Raw genomic sequence first — 17,034 nt, forward strand, 5'->3', positions numbered from 1 at the left:
TATTTATTATAAATCTAAAAGTAAAATCTCGCGTAATTGGCTACTTTGTTTTCGAAATGCAAGATTTACGCGTTGCCAAAAAGCTTCCCAATGTTTTATACCTGAATATACTATAGGTTCTTGTATTTATTTTTAAATTACTAGAGCGTCTCTCGAACAGCGTTCTAATTCCGAGTAGTTAAATTAATCGTGTAAACGATCGATGGCAGATATTTGGTGATTTTTATTTGCACGCGAAAAGAGGATATATAATTGTCATAACTCTGGCAGGATCCGAAGGAAGCGTATCACGACGTACAATTTTCACGCTATTTTGTCGGAAAAGATATTTGAAAATTGAAAGGCTCCCATAAAATCTGCAAAGTTGTCTGCTTTGAGCTTACCGTTTCTGAGAAACATTTCGCGAGAAAGAGAGAGGGAGAGGGAGAAAGAAAGAGATGGATTTTCGCATATTTAGCGCCGCAATCGCGATCGTCTAACTCTAAGTTTCGAAGCGACATTTCGCTTCACGACTAATCTGTAAATAAAGGCTCCGAATCGACACGTCGCAATTAAGTGATAATTAAAATTGTTAAGTACATAAGTGCGGCTGAAGTACGAATCGAGGAGCAACACGACCAACGAGAAAAGGATTGTCGAAACGCTTAGCTCCGTTTTGTAAACCGTCGTTGCCGATCTGATGTTTGCGTCGATGATGTGTTACGCGTGCGAGAGATCTACCTGTTACTTTGTAATATTAAAGAGAGAAAGACAGAGAGAGAGAGAGAGAGAGAGAGAGAGAGAGAGAGAGAGAGAGAGAGAGAGAGAGGCAGCCCCCTCGTCCCTCGCAGAATTTGTCCGGAATTTCTAGATATAATTCGTCGTCGGAAATAACGATCCGATTTTCAAGGAATTTACGACCAGAGTCTTCTCGAGAGTCTACGTCCCGCGCACAGCTCTGTAAAGCAACAATTACACACACATACACACGGACACGCCCGCCCCACAAACATCGAAACACACTTAATTGTTCGTCCTTTTTAACAAATATAACAGAACTTACGTCTTATTTCGATGCGAGAGCGTACGAGGCGAGATGCTATTGCAATGGGAGTCGTATCGGGATGAGGCGAGGCGATCTCGTCTCCACGTCTCGAAAATTGTACTTCGCGCATTGCACTGGCGTGCCGCTTCGTCGCGGCCTCTTTTGTAACCCTTTCGCCTATCCGATCTAATCGAACATCGAATCGCGCGATATCGACGTAGATGGACGTAAACGAGTGTCGCGGATATTTGGTTTCGTCGTAATCCGCGATTCCAAAATACGCGAGAAATTCAAGATCTCTCGAACTTCTGAGTGGAAACAGAGAGGTATCGACTTAGGAAGAGATTGCGAAGAGTTTCTCTTTTAAACAAAAATTGCAGACTGCAACGGAATTGCAAATCCCATTGAAATAACGTTAAATTGATTCAGTTTTTATTAAAATATGATATATGTATATATATATATATATTGAATTTTTGTATTGTTTCAGTCATTGAAACCATTTTAGACGATCTACGGTTCGTCATATTTTTACTGAGGTACGTCAAAATGTATAGTTTAAAAAATTATGATTAAAATAATTCGATATTCTATACATTTAATTATATTTATTTAATAATGCTTTTATTTTTGTTATGCAGTAGTTTAAATAAAATTAAAATTTTAGAATAGATATATAATGTACATTTTAATATATATTTAATATTTCTAATATATAATATATATTTTATATTCTATAATTTCGAATTTTTAATACAATATGTATATTCTATAATTATATATTCATGTCAGAGTTCTTTAATGACATTTTCAAATTACGGCGCATAAAATTATAAATGGAGTATCCTGTCGTGAATTATTGATCATTTAAAGTAGAAGACCTTAAATACATCTCAGGAACGCTAAAACGTTCATTGCGAAAGTGCTATGGCCGCCATTAAAACTTTTGATGCGAGAAATCAGCTCGAATTATAACATACGAATTGATAAGAAATGAGAAAAGCAACGATACTTGCGGACTCTTATCTCTTTTTCAAGGACGCGATTTTCCATTTCCGTGCAAAACGCTCTGCTAAACATTTTTAATTACTGCTCTCATTACTTAACCACGTAAATGAGATACGATAAAGTTTAATACACGCACTCGAACTAACCCGCGGGCGAGGATTACAAACTTTTCCGTCTCACCGCAGAAGGCGCAACCGTTCAAACTGCGTTAGTGTCGCCACCTAGCGTAGAAATTCTTCAACCTGTAGTTAACTTCACGCGGGTAAGAAAACTCCGCGCGCACGCGTGCAACACGTGCTGTCGAGAACGACGCGAACAGCTGACAGGAAACGAGAGACAGCGGACGTGGGGTGGATTGATCGTACGTGTCGCTGTCAAAGTCTGTACACAAACCACAGAATCTACAATTCTCTCCGAATATATGTAACAAGCGTCGCTTCGTTCATATATCATGGCGTTTCTGGAGGTCAGTTATTTCCATTATTTCTTTGCAACTCGCGTTTCCGTCGTTTTCTCGCTGGACAGCGAGATAACCTAGAACGTCAACATAAATCTTAATTGTCGTTTTAGTGGAGACGCTTTAATTTCTTTGACTTGAAGAAGGAAGTTGACGCAGGGAAGATCGCAACAGCGTTCGGAGTGAGTTGATTCTTTTGCATATTGAGATAATAGTTACTTCCCAGCAGGAGTCACGGATGATACAATGTAACACTGAATTACATCCATGTTGTTTACCAATTTAATAATAACAAAGAAACGATCACTGCGTTACACTATGTTTCTTGCTGGAAAGCATCAAATGTTACTTGACTGTTACACGCCTTTGTCGTAGACAGGAACAAGCTTCTGGTTATTGTTACATTTCTTGTACAGGATGCGCAAGTTGCGGCAGCTACCAGTGGCAATGGCAATCTGGTATTTGGAGATAACATAGGCAATGTACATTTAATAAACAGGTTGTATGAAATCACAACCTTTCGAGCTTATGAAATCACTCTGATATTGGCACAGCAAGTCCAACACTCCACTTTTCTGTTTACTATTGGCGTAAGAGTACCACTATAATCTGCTATGATATATTTTTTATTCATGTATACAGAGTGTTTGATAAGTAACGATAAATCTTTCGCACAAGAGCAGAATGGATTAAACTGAGAAGAAAAGTCCTCTATCATTTTATAATTTTCACAATAGATAAATAAGATATTAATTACTAAAATTTGTGTGTCGAAAATCTTCAATAATTTTTTATTCAAATACTAACAAAGAATTTTTTCATAATTTTTTATCAATTAGTATGCATTTTCTTATTTTTATCAACATGAGAAAATACGGTATTAATAAATTCTGAAAAAATTCTCAGAACTTTATGAGAAGAAAATAAACAATTTTTGTCTCTTTACAGTTTTTCTGTAAAGTTGATAGTATTTGAATAAAAAATTATTGAAGACTAATTTTTTCGGTCATTTTTAGCAATTAATATCTTATTAACTATTGCGAAAATTGCAAAATGATAAGAGGACTTTTCTTCTCAGTTTAGCCTATTCTTTCCACATGCGAAAGATTTATCGTTACTTATCAAATACCCTGTAAATAATAAATTATCAGATTATAGATTAGATAAATAAGAAATATATAATTTTATAATTTGTTTGAATGTATTATACTAACAGGAGGATGAGCCTGGATGCAATCCTACCATAAAGGTTTGGAACTTGGCCAAACTTGATAAACAAGGTAATCCAACATGCGTTCGAATAAGCAGAGCCATACCTAGTTACAGAGCAGTTCCACCAACAGCTTTGTGTGTACATACTAGTCTTACATTAATGGCTATCGGATTTGGAGATGGTTCTATAATGTTGTATAGGTAAGTAGCTTTTTTGTTATTTCTTGTTTTTATGGATTGGATATCATTAATATTAGAAAACTAGTATGCTATTTTCTTATGCAATATATTTTATTATAGCAATCTTGAATTAAATTCTTTTTAGAGGCGATCTGACTCGAGAAAGAAAGAACAAAATAAAAGTCTTAAAAGACGTCAATCTGTCTATTACTGGCCTCGCGATACGAGCAACTGGTAAGCAGACGTATCTGTTTGTTGCTACGCAAAACAGCGTGTTCCTGTATAATATTACCGTTAAGGATAAGGAATTTAAATCTACTTTGGATACTATGGGTTGCGCGCGAAAATGCAGCGTGCTCGCCGAGTCTATGCAAGACAGTCACTTTATGATCGGACGTAATGACGTATGTCAAATATGTGTTGCTTTGTGCTTGTGTCTTACATTACATTTTGCATCCATTTTTCAAAAGAACAAAATTTTCAGGCTATTTATTGTTACACCCCAGATGGTAGAGGTCCGTGTTATGCAGTAGAGGGTCAAAAGATAATGCTAGAATGGTTCAGGACTTATTTGGTGATAGTGGCGAAAGAAGCAGCGAATGTTCCAAGAACGACAACAACTATATCTGCCAAACCCAAGTAATGAATACATGCGTGTGTATTTTCTCTTGTAATTGTTTTATATATTATAAAGCATATCTGAAATTCCGTAGCACGATAGAACCGATACCTCCTGGTGTCGATAAGCACATTATTACTGTGCTTGATATTCAAAACAAGTTTATCGTGTTCTCTGCGCCGATGGTGTCTGTCCAAGCAGTTTTGTCCGAGTGGGGTGGATTTTTTATACTTAGTGGAGATAATAAATTGTATCATTTAGATGAGAAAGATTTACAATCTAAATTAGCGTTGCTTTTTAAAAAAAATTTGTACGATGTTTCTATAAGGTATGTCAGATATATTAATTTAGTTGTAATTAAATCAAAGTATTACAACTTTTAATAATATAACTTTGTGCTATCATAGAATAGCTAAAAATCAGCAATATGATGCAGAAGGTCTTATAGACATTTTCCGTCAATACGGAGATCATTTATATTCCAAGGGGGATCATAATGGCGCTATAGAGCAATATATAAAGACTATAGGCAAATTGGAACCGTCTTACGTGATAAGAAAATTTTTGGATTCTCAACATATCGATAATTTGACGACGTATTTGCAAGCGCTGCATAAAAACGGACAAGCAACAGAGGATCATACCACTTTGTTATTAAATTGTTACACTAAGCTTAATCATACCGATAAGTTAAAAGAATTTATTATGGTAAGTTATATATGCAAAACTAAATATTTGTTAATATATCTATGTAATATATATACTAGCTCTCTGCGATATATATATATATATATATTTTTTTTTTATTACATTACCTTATAAATTTAGACTAAAGATCGTGAAGTTGATTTTGATGTGGAAATAGCGATAAAAGTTTGCCGACAAGCATCACCAGAGGATGCCCTACTACTTGCACAGAAACACGGTAAACACGAATGGTATCTTCGTATTCAAATCGAAGATAAACAAGAATATAAAAAGGCTTTAGAATACATGGCAACTTTAGAATTCGAAGAGGTATTACGTATTTACATAAATTTCTATAAAAAATGATAAAATATTCATATTAAAGAAATGATTTAAAAATTATTTAGGCGGAAGCTAATATGAAGAAATATGGAAATATCTTAATAGAAAATGTGCCAAATGAATCCACACAATTTTTGAAAGCCTTGTGCACAAATTATAAACCATCCAATAAACCTCTTGTAGATCAGGTATGAATACATATATATTTAAATTGTATACATTTAGACTAAGTTATTATCTGAGAAAAATCTAAAGGATGAAAATTTATGGATTCTTCTATTGTTATAGGAAGCTTTAAATGGTTATACAGAACAGCGTGTTGATAAAGCTAGTCCAGAAGATTTTATTCATTTATTTCTAAATAATTCTGAACGACTCGTAGAGTTCTTGGAGCATTTAGTTAAATCAGATACGAGGTTATTATGCTTCACGATAAAAAGAATGCATATATTTTTTTATCATGAAATTAACTCTTTATCTTTTTCATATTTTTTATAGATGGAGTACACTTATTTACAATACCTTAGTGGAACATTATTTACATGTTTGGTCGGCATTAGATAACGATGTGGCTAAATTACAATATGAACAGAAAGTTGTACGACTTCTGCAAAATTCCGAGGCCCATTATGATAAAGACCAAATATTAATACTCTGTCATCAACATAATTTCAGAAAAGGATTACTCTTCCTTTACGAAGAAAGCAAGCTGTAAGATGTGATTTTATGAATAATTATATAACATATAAATACTTATAAATACATTTTTTTTATCTATTATCTTAGATATCAAGAAATATTAAGATTTCATTTATGCGAGGGAGATAGCGAACAAGTTCTCGCTACCTGCAAAAGATTCGGTCACCAGGATCCTAATCTATGGGTACAAGCTTTATGGAGTGTGGCTAAAAACAAGGATGCACCAACAAAACTTCTCGCGGATATATTAGCTTATATCGGTAAATATATTTGTAGAATATCAATTGAGTTCAATCAAATACATTGGAAAATATTGTTTTGTTAATGCATATAAAAATATCATTGCAGCTCAAGAAAGACTATTATCTCCTTTAATGGTCATTGACGCAATTTCTACATCATTGACCTGCACACTGGGAGACGTTAGAAGTTATTTGTGCAGTGTATTACGAACGGAAAATGAGCAAACTCAAGCTGACACGGAATTAACAGAGAAATATAGAGCTGATACTCTTAAATTGCGGGAACAAATAGAAGCAATAAAGAATAATACGATAATTTTTCAAGGATCACGATGTAGCGCGTGCCATCATCAATTGGAATTGCCATCTGTGCATTTCATGTGTCAACATTCCTATCATCAACAGTGAGTTTAGTTTTTTTAATACTCTATTCTTATTTGTATTATGGTACATGAATTTACTATCATACAATTTCATTTTATACTATATTTTTTTGGATAGTTGTTTTCAAAGCTTTTCGGAAAATGAAAACGAATGCCCGGCCTGCTTGCCAAATAACAAGAAATTACTGGATATTATAAGAGCGCAAGAACAGTCAAGAGATCTACATGAAACTTTCCACAGTCTTCTCGATCGAGCAGAAGATCCATTTTCCTTAGTAGCCGATTATTTTGGTAGAGGCGTTTTTAAAAAATTAACAGTAATCACTGATACAGACAAATCATTACCTACACCGACCAAGTTGGAAGAACCTAAGTTAAATTATGGCCCAGGTGCAGAAGCGAGACTCAGATTAAATGAAGGAAAGAGTTCTATCTCGGGTATATTTTAATATCACACTTATATATGTATGCGTTTATTTTATTACTGATGAGTTACGAGTCATCTTTCATATATCCTTTTTACTTAATCTTCAAATAACTAATCAATATGTTTTTGCATTTTTCTAATAGGAAAAATAGACCCTCGACGAGCTGGATATGACGTTCCTACATTAATAACGGAAGAGCGTTTCCGTAATTTTGTCAAGCCAGACGTGTATTCTTCATCTTTGGAGGCGAATATATCAGGAACGGGAAGCGGTTTATCGACGCCACGCGGTAACTCTGCTAAAGCTTCGCCGGTGCCGATTAGAGAAGCCCGCATCTTAAACAGTACTACACCAAAGTCATCGCCAATCGACAAGTCCTTTGTTTCGAAAATCCCTAATGTGCCATCAAATCCCTTTGAAACTGACGATTATGATGAATCTAAAAATCCCTTTGCTAACGATGACGATGACGACGCGAATAATCCTTTTAAAGACGATGATGATAATGATAATGATCGGGCTGGCATCGATGACGACGATTACAACAGAAATCTAAACCCATTCGGTAGGTAAACCGCAAATACATTTCCCGTGAAAAATTTGAATCAAGACAAAATATATATAAATATATACAGATAAATACTTTGCGATACGTAAAAAGAAAAAAAATATTGTCAAATGCTTGCTTTAATAAGCATAATGAATTTACGAATATAATGTATTATGTATAAACTTGTATAGTATCTATTTCAATTTTATATGCTGTAAAAATTTGATTTAGAACATTAATATCATATTTCCTTCACTTCCACATATCGAAGACTTTATGCTTCGATTTTAGCTTAATATCTGTCCACTAAAAAGAACATAGTATTATTTAAAATACTATGCTTTTTGTATCTTTGTGTAGACGAAACACGGTGTTTAAATTTTGTCTATTTGTAAATGCTTATATTTGAGGTAATCAGGATCGAAGAATCGTAAAATAAAAAGCAATTGAATCAATGAAAAAAAAAGATATATTGATACGCCTTTGTAATAAGACTGTGATCTGAAAAAGAATCGAGTAAAATTTTGGAAGATAAGATTAATTGCAGTGTGATTGATTAAAAATTTATTATTTCACTCTCCATTTTTATATTTGGTTGTTTTCATGATTATACGATTATATTGTTTAAATAGAAGGAGAGTCAAAATAAGAAGAATGTTATTGTAATCATTATGCCTTTGTGTGCTGCATCTGTTTGCTTGAATAGAACAGCACGTGTAAAAGTATTGAAAAAGCAAAACGAATTATAAGATTGTACAATTATAAGATATTAGAAATAAGGAAATAAAAAGCATGCTATCTATATATATATGTACAAGTTTATTTTGTATCAATTATTTGATTTTATATCATCTATTTCTAATTAATTTACTTACCCCAGGTAAACTTTTTTTAGAAGAAATAGAGCATATAAATTTCTTTTGCTACAAATATCTAATTTCTAAACTATCAAACTGAGGAACCCAGAATTTCTCTGTTCGAAAATCAAACTTATTCATCCAATTACTAACAGAATAATGTATCTATTTATTATGGTTTCTTTATAAAAATAAAGGAAATAATTTTATATTAAAAAGATATCTGAATTATAAGAAAAGCAAATCAAATATTTAGGTCTGTCTTCTTCGAAAATTTATGATCTTCTAATAAATTAGCGTGACTTAAAAGAGTCCTCGATGTCATGACAATTTGCAAATTTATATATATATATAATATTGCATTCAGATTTATTTATAAGTGATAGCATAATCATTCATTGAGCGGCTAAGTGGCAATTGAATTGTAATTGAATCCCAAAATAAGAATCAATCAAACTTGAGTTTCTCAGCGAGTGTGGCATTGGATGCCCATTGACGCATCGAATGCGTCATCGTCACCTATCGTTCATTTCTGTCATGGTGGTAGCACTGATGGGCGAGCTGACGTCATTGTTGAGTTCCGAAATTGAAATCAATAAGTGCAATGTGCAATGTTGTGTGTACATCACGGACGGTGGGAAATGGCGATTATGTCAAAACATCGCGCTAGATCCGATTGCGTTTGACTCGAAACGACGACGAGGGTATTCATTGACGAGATGGCTCGCAACAGCAAGAAGAAACTCGCGATATTCGTGGGTACATCGAAGTGTCTCATTTATGTGAGTTGCCTCGTCCTTCATGAGTGAATGATGCTTATTTCTCCCAATTTCTTTTTTACTCGAAAAATTGCACACTCGCGAATGCAGAAATTGTCGCATTATAGAAATATTTCTGTAATTTTGCAGCTTTACCTAATTGCACTTGAATTCATGATCTCTGGATAGAATCAAACAATGGAGCATCCTATAAAGTCCCAAGTATAAAAAGTTATCACGAGATTTTGTTACAAATATTAATAAAATTAATTAAATTTTGTTAAATGTTCGATTACAAGTTTGTTTATTTTTACGAATGTTTATAACATCAGAATCCTTTTTTAGGCAGAAGCAAAGTTCTGTGCCTCTGATATTCCTGGAGAGATAAAATACTATGAGTATGTTGCCTCTTTTAATTATATATTAACTAGTTTTTATTAGATTGCATTTGATTTATCGATTGTAAAATATACTTATGTTTAAAGACTTGTTTATTGTATTTTGTTTATTATATTGAATATGAAAAATTAATTTTACATTGATTATAACGTTTGCAGATGTTCAAGAACAGAATATTGTTGTGCTTTTGGTTGTTGTGTGTCACCCGGATTTCATTTCCATCACTTGTGGTATTACTGGTAAGTCATTATCCAGTCGACGTCAATTAAAAGTAACATAACAATGTTATAATTTCAATATTCTAATTTTGCACTCAAAAATAAATGTAACACGATGCATGATGTTACATAACAGTTATATTGTTGAGTGCGAAATTGTAACATCAATGTTACTTTTATGTGTTGACTGAATAATAATGATTTCTTTGAGTTTTAATAATAATCACAATGTGTTGTGTAATATGCAGCTTTTCCATTAAGCAGAACAGCAACAACAATATGTACAATTAATTTTTCAGGATCCTGGTTATAATCATGTTCTTGGTCTGTTCTGGTGGTGGTTGGTGGTACCGATACTGGTTGCAAGGCAGATACAGAGCAGCAGCTTCGGCTATTCCAACTCGCTCTTCTACCACTAGATCGCAAAGTTCTCTTCGTAACGCATCTTGTCAAGCACAGCAAGCTCGTATTACATACAATTCAGCGAGAAATACCGTCCTATTACATCGCATGTGGAAAGGTTCGTATTCTTTTCTAATAGATTCACTTTGTAAAAAGATTTACTTTGAGAAAAGTGAAAACTTTATTTATGTAAATTTCCTTGAACAGGTCCTCAGAGAAATACAGCGGCGCCAGCATATAATGGTAACGCGACCACATCGACACACTATCAGAATATGAACGTTGTATTAAACGATGCCAATTGTCCTTATTATCAATTATACGGTCCTCCGCCTAGTTACGAGACAGTGATAGCGCAAACGCGTGGCAAAATCTCAAATCCGGCATCGCCAGAGTCGTCTGCCGCCCGGTTGAATCTACAAACGGCGAATGTGATACCAAATCCAAGTGTACCACAGTGTTTTTTCTATAACTGCAATTCTCCGGCGAGATTGGTGGACGGTAATTCGAGTCAATGTCAAAGTGATACCGCGAATGCTCATCAACTTGATAGTCACGAGAGTGTTCCGTTCGCGCATTTTTCCCAATATTGCACCACGAACGGTGCGGTTAGTCAAAACATGTGCGTTCCTTTAGAATATCCAGAAGAACCGATCGCGTCCGGAGGAAGTAATTTCAGTTGTAATTATCAGAACAGCCCGCATCGGTTACCGGGGTATCCAACAGATAGATTGCCCAATGTGTCGGATGCGGAAAACGTGGCTCGTGGCTACGAGATTCCGAATACCGAACATGCGATACTTAATATTGACGCTGCGACCAGCAGCTATAGAGAATGTAATCCTTGGCATGAAAATGATCAATCTGTACGAGTCCACGGTAAGATTACCATGCAGGATGAAACTCGAACATCTCAGAAGAGATGCATGACGACCACAGATATGCACACTCTCTTGCCTAAGGAGAGTAGAAGCGAGAATGAATTGAAGCGTACGTTTAACGTAATTCCTGTGATGCAGAGAAACTTTCCGAGAGGACGTACGAGTTATGGCGGTTCCTTGCGATTACCGCGTAGACACACCGGTATCATTTACCAAGGCGATGGCTTCCAAAATGTTCTCCCCAGAGATTCGTCGAACGCTTCTCAATGGAGCACTTTTAATTCTGCTCAGACAGCAGCATCCGAAGGCGCGAGTTTTCTGGAACGAGATGCGAATTCTTCTCAATCAAATCCATCCAATAATGTGATATTAGAATCCTTTATTTTTGAAAATGTGCAATTGCCTCCAAGCGAAAATGTCGAGGAGGCCCGCGGTCTTCGTGCAATGAATCGGAATATAAACTTTGATCTTGAAAGTAAACACAAGTTAGACAGATCAAAGTCATTAGACTGAACGTAAATTGAAATTCTTATTGCGCATATTACGCGATGTTTATTCTTGTATGTCTCTACTATTTGCGCATAACTTGTATAGCAATACAAATTTAGGATGCCGGATCGAGTTGCCGCTACGAATGCTTCGAAGCATTTTTTGATTGGTCAATTAGTAAAATTTTTTCTTCCGATTGGTTAATCAAATGCTTTGAAGTATTTGTAGTGGCAACTCGACCGTATCCTTAATCGTTCGTTATCAAGATACGTTATCAGAATAATCTTTAAACGGAGTTTCCGACTGTCGCGAAGAAATAACGATTCTATTTTATCAGAAATAATGTGGTATCATTTTTATTAACACATATGTATGGAATATTTTATGCAGCGGTGAGTGTTTCGTATTTACTAATTCCGTAGTATTGTTTTACAATACTTTACTATTTCTTTAATTACCAATTTTGACGATTGAATCTCGTGAAAGATGTGTGTGTGTGTGTGTGTATCGTTCATTATTATCTCTCACACAGGATTAGCAAATCTAATATTAGACGTTAGAATTAATTCGCACATTCACAATATATTTGTTGCAATTCCGAAGCTGAACTATTTTGATTATCTATTGAGATGCTAAATGTTATCTCTAAGTGTGATAGGCGATGGTTCCATCTACATACGGCGGCGAAACGTCTTATTTCTGATACCTACGATATATACTGCCATAGAAAGATCTTTTTGAACGTCGTGTGTCAGATATTAATTTTTTTTATTTCTACACTACACTTAACGTAATAAGATTAAGGTTGAAACGGTGAAAATGATGTTTCAAAAGCGCGGCCCAATTTAATCCACCTACGCACAAAAAAGATATCAATCATTACTTTATATGGCAATGATAAATAAATCGCACATCTTTTTTTATGAACTTAAAAAACGAATTTATGAATTATTTATGAAAGACCATTGGTCTTCAATAAAATTCGTAATAAATAAGATTTATTTGAAATATCAAATAAATTTTGACATATTTTTTCTAACAATAATATTGATACATTGAACTTGACAATGCCGAAGTGGTATCGTCCTTCGTGCAGTATATTTTCGTCAAGCCATTCTTCTCTATATATAATATATTTAAGCCTCTATTATATATATGCACAGTAACACTATCTCTATATTAAATAATGCGTAAATTGCTACACGTTGCACACATACCCGACATTAAGATACAGTGATCCAAAGAAAATTCTAATTTATTACAAAAAATTCGAGTTTACGATTGAAACAGCAATACTATCGTAATGAAGAAGATACGATCGCGTAAAAGAATAAGAAGTTAACAAAGCGAAGGTCGTTCAGTTAACATTAGAAAAATGAACGTGAGGGAATATATGTGAAAATAAATATAATTCATCGTTCAACTGAATTGAATTACAAACAGATATTTTTGCGCATGTAATATGTTAATTTCCTCACGTATAATAGATAATATTTTTACTTCAATATCTCTTTATATTTATATATATTTTATAAGAAGAAAGATGTGTCCTCGAGCTGTGACTAATCTTTATTTACTCGTATATCAATATGGGAACATTAATTGCAATCCTCGCGAATCATATCTTTTAGATAAATTGACATTAAAAGAATTTAAAGCAGTTCAATTTATACACTATACGCTATACGTCTCGCTATTATTTTTTAAATGCAATATACACACATGCTATGTGTATTAAATTTTAAGATACATCGTCAGTCCTTCGACTTAGATTCTTGAGCATAATAGCGGTCCAAGAAAACGCAATATGTGCCAATAGCGACAAGTCCGTTAGATAAGCAAATAATTGGATAAGCGAGGCACGATCTCGCAGCCAAGGAGGTCTTACCTTAAAAAACAAAACAAAATAAAAAGAGATATATGTACACACTTATTTTTTGTAATCGACTCTAACTGATAAATGGGCTGTTTAACGAGAGTCCATGTGATTATATAATATAATAAGCTTGTACCATATATATTATATATCATATAATATACATCTATATATATATATATTATATATACCGCCACGAGTCTACAACAATTTCTAGTCAGAAGTCACGATATTTTGTGTGCGTGCGTAGCCTGCGCGTTATATCATATAGCTTTAATAAGCTCTAGTCTCTGAATGATCTTCTCACCGTAATGTGCAATCATGTATTCGCGCGGTATCAGTGACACTGTAAGATACCGTATCTAATGTGAAAGAATGTCTATCCAAAATAAAGACACCAAATATTTATTCACATACAACCAAGATAATCTTTGTGATGTTAAAAGTGAATTCCTTTAAAACTGTAGTGTACCATGTGAAATAAATTTAATTAAAAGATGTTTCTAAGTAATTAAAATTGAGGTACCTCAAAATGAGATGGGCTACTTTTAAGGCACTTTAAAGATTAACTGATCGAAATTCTCAAATTTACTATCAAATAGAAATCAAATTTCAACGTAAGACATTACGAGTGAATTTTTGCGTAATAATAATAAAATAAGTCAACTATAATATATATATTTTCTTATGAATTTATATGATGAAATTATAAAGTTATACTAATGTTTCAGAAAGAGATGCTTTTAGATTGTTGAACTTTTTGAATATTTCTTTATGTTGATACGTTAAAGCGAATTTCTTTTTATTCCGCGTTCGGCATTTTTTCAATGGTAGATGCTCGAATATTGGCAAGTAGTAAATAATGAATATACATTACAAACAGAAGTAGTATAAGTTCAAAATTCTAAAATTATGGAAATTATCGACAATTCGAAATTTGTTTCCAAGGGAATAAGTTTCATTCAATTTCTTTAGCTTTCAAATTATTTTTGTCCCCCCCGAAAAACACTTGTAATGTGCATCAAAAATGACGATTTTACTCAGTCGTTCAATTTGCGAAGAGCTATCCATTATTCGCGCGATATTTCAACGAATCCATTACGAGTAACGCGATGTGACAGTGTGCCAGTGTTATGATAATAAGGCGATACTTGTCGCAAAACGACGATAAGAGATGGCAGGTGGAACCGGACGAGCGAGAAATCAATATAAACGGGATTCGCGGGGTCGTGGGGTGTGCGGTGGGTGACGGGGTTGCACGACGGAAGGTGGTAAGGGCATCCTCCTGTTGAGAGAGGCGGCTGCCGAAAGCTGGGCTTGCAGCGCATTTCACCGGCCACGCTGGCGAAAACGACGGAAAATGTCGTAGTTTCGGTGGCAGCCGGAAGTACCCAGTGAAATCCGTCTTGCCTTCTTTTCCCTGCCTTCCGCCACCTTTCTGTCCGGACCTCCACCCTTCGGTTCCTGCCCTTTTCGCGATCGCTGCCCCCGACTCGTGTGCGGGCGCGCGTATTCCACCCTCAATGGTGAATCAATAATTAAGGTGACAGTGCAGTGGTTGCGCGATCGTGTACCGGGTCAAGATGTCGGTGAAGGTGAGTCCTCGTACGTTCGGCGAATACGATGCGAGCATGTATGGCAGTTCCGGTTCCCTGATACGGGATTCCCGGTTGACTGATTAACGAAATAACTTCAGCTGAATCGAGCCCCGCTGGCGAAATGGTCTTTCTGCGCTCTGTTGGGAGTGCTGTTGTTATGTAACGCTTACAATTTTGAATATTGATATCTTATCTCGCGTATAGGGAGAAAGAAAAAGAGAAGAGAGAGAGAGAGAGAGAGAGAGAGAGAGAAAGAGAAAGAACGATTACGACGCTCATATCGTCTTTTTATGTGAGACCTCATTATCATCGATAAGCATTAATGATCGTAGGTCATGGCTTATCACTTATGAATTAAAAAACGATATTTATCTTGGCTTGGATGCGTTTTTAGTGCGTAAATGTGATTAACCGAGCGCGATTACTCGCGAGATGTTGCGATATATCTTCGATTGCTTTTTCGCGCCTAAATACACGCAACACTCAAGCAGACATAATTTTCACGTTGCGTTGCGTGCGAAGCGCGGTGTGATTTCCCTACTGAAAAGAATTATATCACAAAGTTATATAATAAAATTGTGTAATTGAGACAAATAAATCACGTAATAGATTGTTCCAAATCAGTACGTGATTTTTTTGTAAATCACATGACAATAGAAATAATTTCATCCATCCTGTAATATTACAGTTATCGAGTATTAAAGAATTGAATAATAAAACTAGAAGAAAAAGAATATATATCATCATTTGACTTTTCAAATTACATAATTTAAAAAAATCACATATTGATTTGAAACAATCAAATAAGTTACGTGATTTACTTGTTTTAATTACATAATTTCGTCATGTAACTGTGTGACGTGATTTTTTGGGATATAGGGTTAACTTCTTCGTTTCTGTTGTAAAAAAAATCCGAAACAAGATCCATATGATTGGAAATGATCATCACAGAAATTAATATGAAATATTTATGTATTTCTCGAAGTATATATTTTACGGCGAAAAATCATTACTCTTTACAATCTTCGAAGTCGAACTTTTTTCCAAAGAGTGCGAATTAAGCCAGTCTTTTGAAAAGAGTGATTCAATTTTTAATCTTTAAAGATTTCATTTCCCAGAGTGAGACTCATTATAAAAGTTTTAGAGAGCAGATTAAGTTGTCTTGAGGCACAATCGATTTTTTTCTTCGTACGATATTCTAATTTATTAAAGCATCGTCTTCTTTTCACTTTCACTTTTCACTCGTGTACACGACGACGTATTTCTGTAACCTCAAGTAGCTCTAGTTTTACGTGACACTGCGCGTTGTGCATTAAAAGTAAACTAGTTCCAATTTGTTGATCTTATTACAGTATAATGTCCGCGCGTAGTTGGCTGTCGCATTAAATCGCGAAATATTTTAATGGCAATAAGCGTCACAAGTGTCCGCTTCCTGCCAGAACGAAGGCCCTTCGTCGAAGGCGAAGATAATCCGAGGGTGCCCGCGCACTCAGACACGCGTGCGCGCGTCGCGTGTATATTCAGGAACGCGTCACGCGCGTGCTTTTCGGCGCGCACTTACGCACGCCGTCGTCAGTGCATTGCGTCACTGCGTGCAGATTGTAGTTGGTGTAGTCGGCACGTAACCAGTAACCACCGGCACTAGTATTGGCACGCACCGAACCATTGTTCCGCCCCTTCTTGCGCGGAGTTCCGATAAAGCGAATCGGAAATAAACGCAAATTC

The 17,034-nt window shown here is 35.0% G+C and overlaps 3 protein-coding genes across 4 annotated transcripts in view; all 3 read left to right on the top strand.

Moving 5' to 3' along the window:
- Positions 1-2,368: 2,368 nt before the first annotated feature.
- On the top strand, positions 2,369-7,911 carry LOC108751716 (vacuolar protein sorting-associated protein 11 homolog). Its single transcript, XM_018492039.1, has 16 exons — positions 2,369-2,498; positions 2,603-2,671; positions 2,906-3,079; positions 3,706-3,902; positions 4,027-4,285; positions 4,366-4,520; positions 4,595-4,828; positions 4,908-5,208; positions 5,329-5,517; positions 5,595-5,717; positions 5,818-5,945; positions 6,028-6,240; positions 6,316-6,488; positions 6,577-6,874; positions 6,972-7,291; positions 7,424-7,911. The coding sequence occupies exons 1-16, from the start codon at positions 2,484-2,486 to the stop codon at positions 7,852-7,854; spliced, it is 3,279 nt and encodes a 1,092-aa protein (XP_018347541.1). The 5' UTR covers positions 2,369-2,483; the 3' UTR covers positions 7,855-7,911.
- A 1,389-nt stretch (positions 7,912-9,300) lies between these two features.
- LOC108751719 lies at positions 9,301-12,741 on the top strand. Of its 2 annotated transcripts, XM_018492045.1 has the most exons (6): positions 9,301-9,470; positions 9,792-9,844; positions 10,004-10,084; positions 10,363-10,583; positions 10,673-10,966; positions 11,102-12,741. In XM_018492045.1, the coding sequence occupies exons 1-6, from the start codon at positions 9,408-9,410 to the stop codon at positions 11,857-11,859; spliced, it is 1,470 nt and encodes a 489-aa protein (XP_018347547.1). In that variant the 5' UTR covers positions 9,301-9,407; the 3' UTR covers positions 11,860-12,741. The 2 variants fall into 2 exon arrangements, with proteins under 2 accessions (XP_018347547.1, XP_018347546.1); XM_018492044.1 differs by having other exon boundaries at positions 10,673-12,741.
- A 2,235-nt stretch (positions 12,742-14,976) lies between these two features.
- Positions 14,977-17,034, top strand: part of LOC108751717 (endothelin-converting enzyme 1) — an 11,917-nt gene continuing 9,859 nt past the window's right edge. Inside the window, exon 1 of the mRNA XM_018492040.1 lies at positions 14,977-15,306. Within this exon, the coding sequence (XP_018347542.1) occupies positions 15,295-15,306 (12 nt within the window). The 5' untranslated portion in view covers positions 14,977-15,294. The remainder of the gene's footprint in view (positions 15,307-17,034) is intronic.

Source organism: Trachymyrmex septentrionalis, unplaced genomic scaffold (assembly GCF_001594115.1).
Source record: "Trachymyrmex septentrionalis isolate Tsep2-gDNA-1 unplaced genomic scaffold, Tsep1.0 scaffold51, whole genome shotgun sequence".
NCBI lineage: Eukaryota > Metazoa > Arthropoda > Insecta > Hymenoptera > Formicidae > Trachymyrmex > Trachymyrmex septentrionalis.

Bases quoted from the DNA above. Each gene is read 5' to 3' on its own strand.
- LOC108751716 (XM_018492039.1), top strand. The intron at 3,080-3,705 runs GTAAGAGTACCA...TTATACTAACAG, and splicing joins CTTTTCTGTTTACTATTGGC to GAGGATGAGCCTGGATGCAA. The intron at 4,829-4,907 runs GTATGTCAGATA...GTGCTATCATAG, and splicing joins TTGTACGATGTTTCTATAAG to AATAGCTAAAAATCAGCAAT.
- LOC108751719 (XM_018492044.1), top strand. From the start codon at position 9,408: ATGGCTCGCAACAGCAAGAAGAAACTCGCGATATTCGTGGGTACATCG. The intron at 9,471-9,791 runs GTGAGTTGCCTC...ATCCTTTTTTAG, and splicing joins CATCGAAGTGTCTCATTTAT to GCAGAAGCAAAGTTCTGTGC. The intron at 10,584-10,672 runs GTTCGTATTCTT...TTCCTTGAACAG, and splicing joins ATTACATCGCATGTGGAAAG to GTCCTCAGAGAAATACAGCG.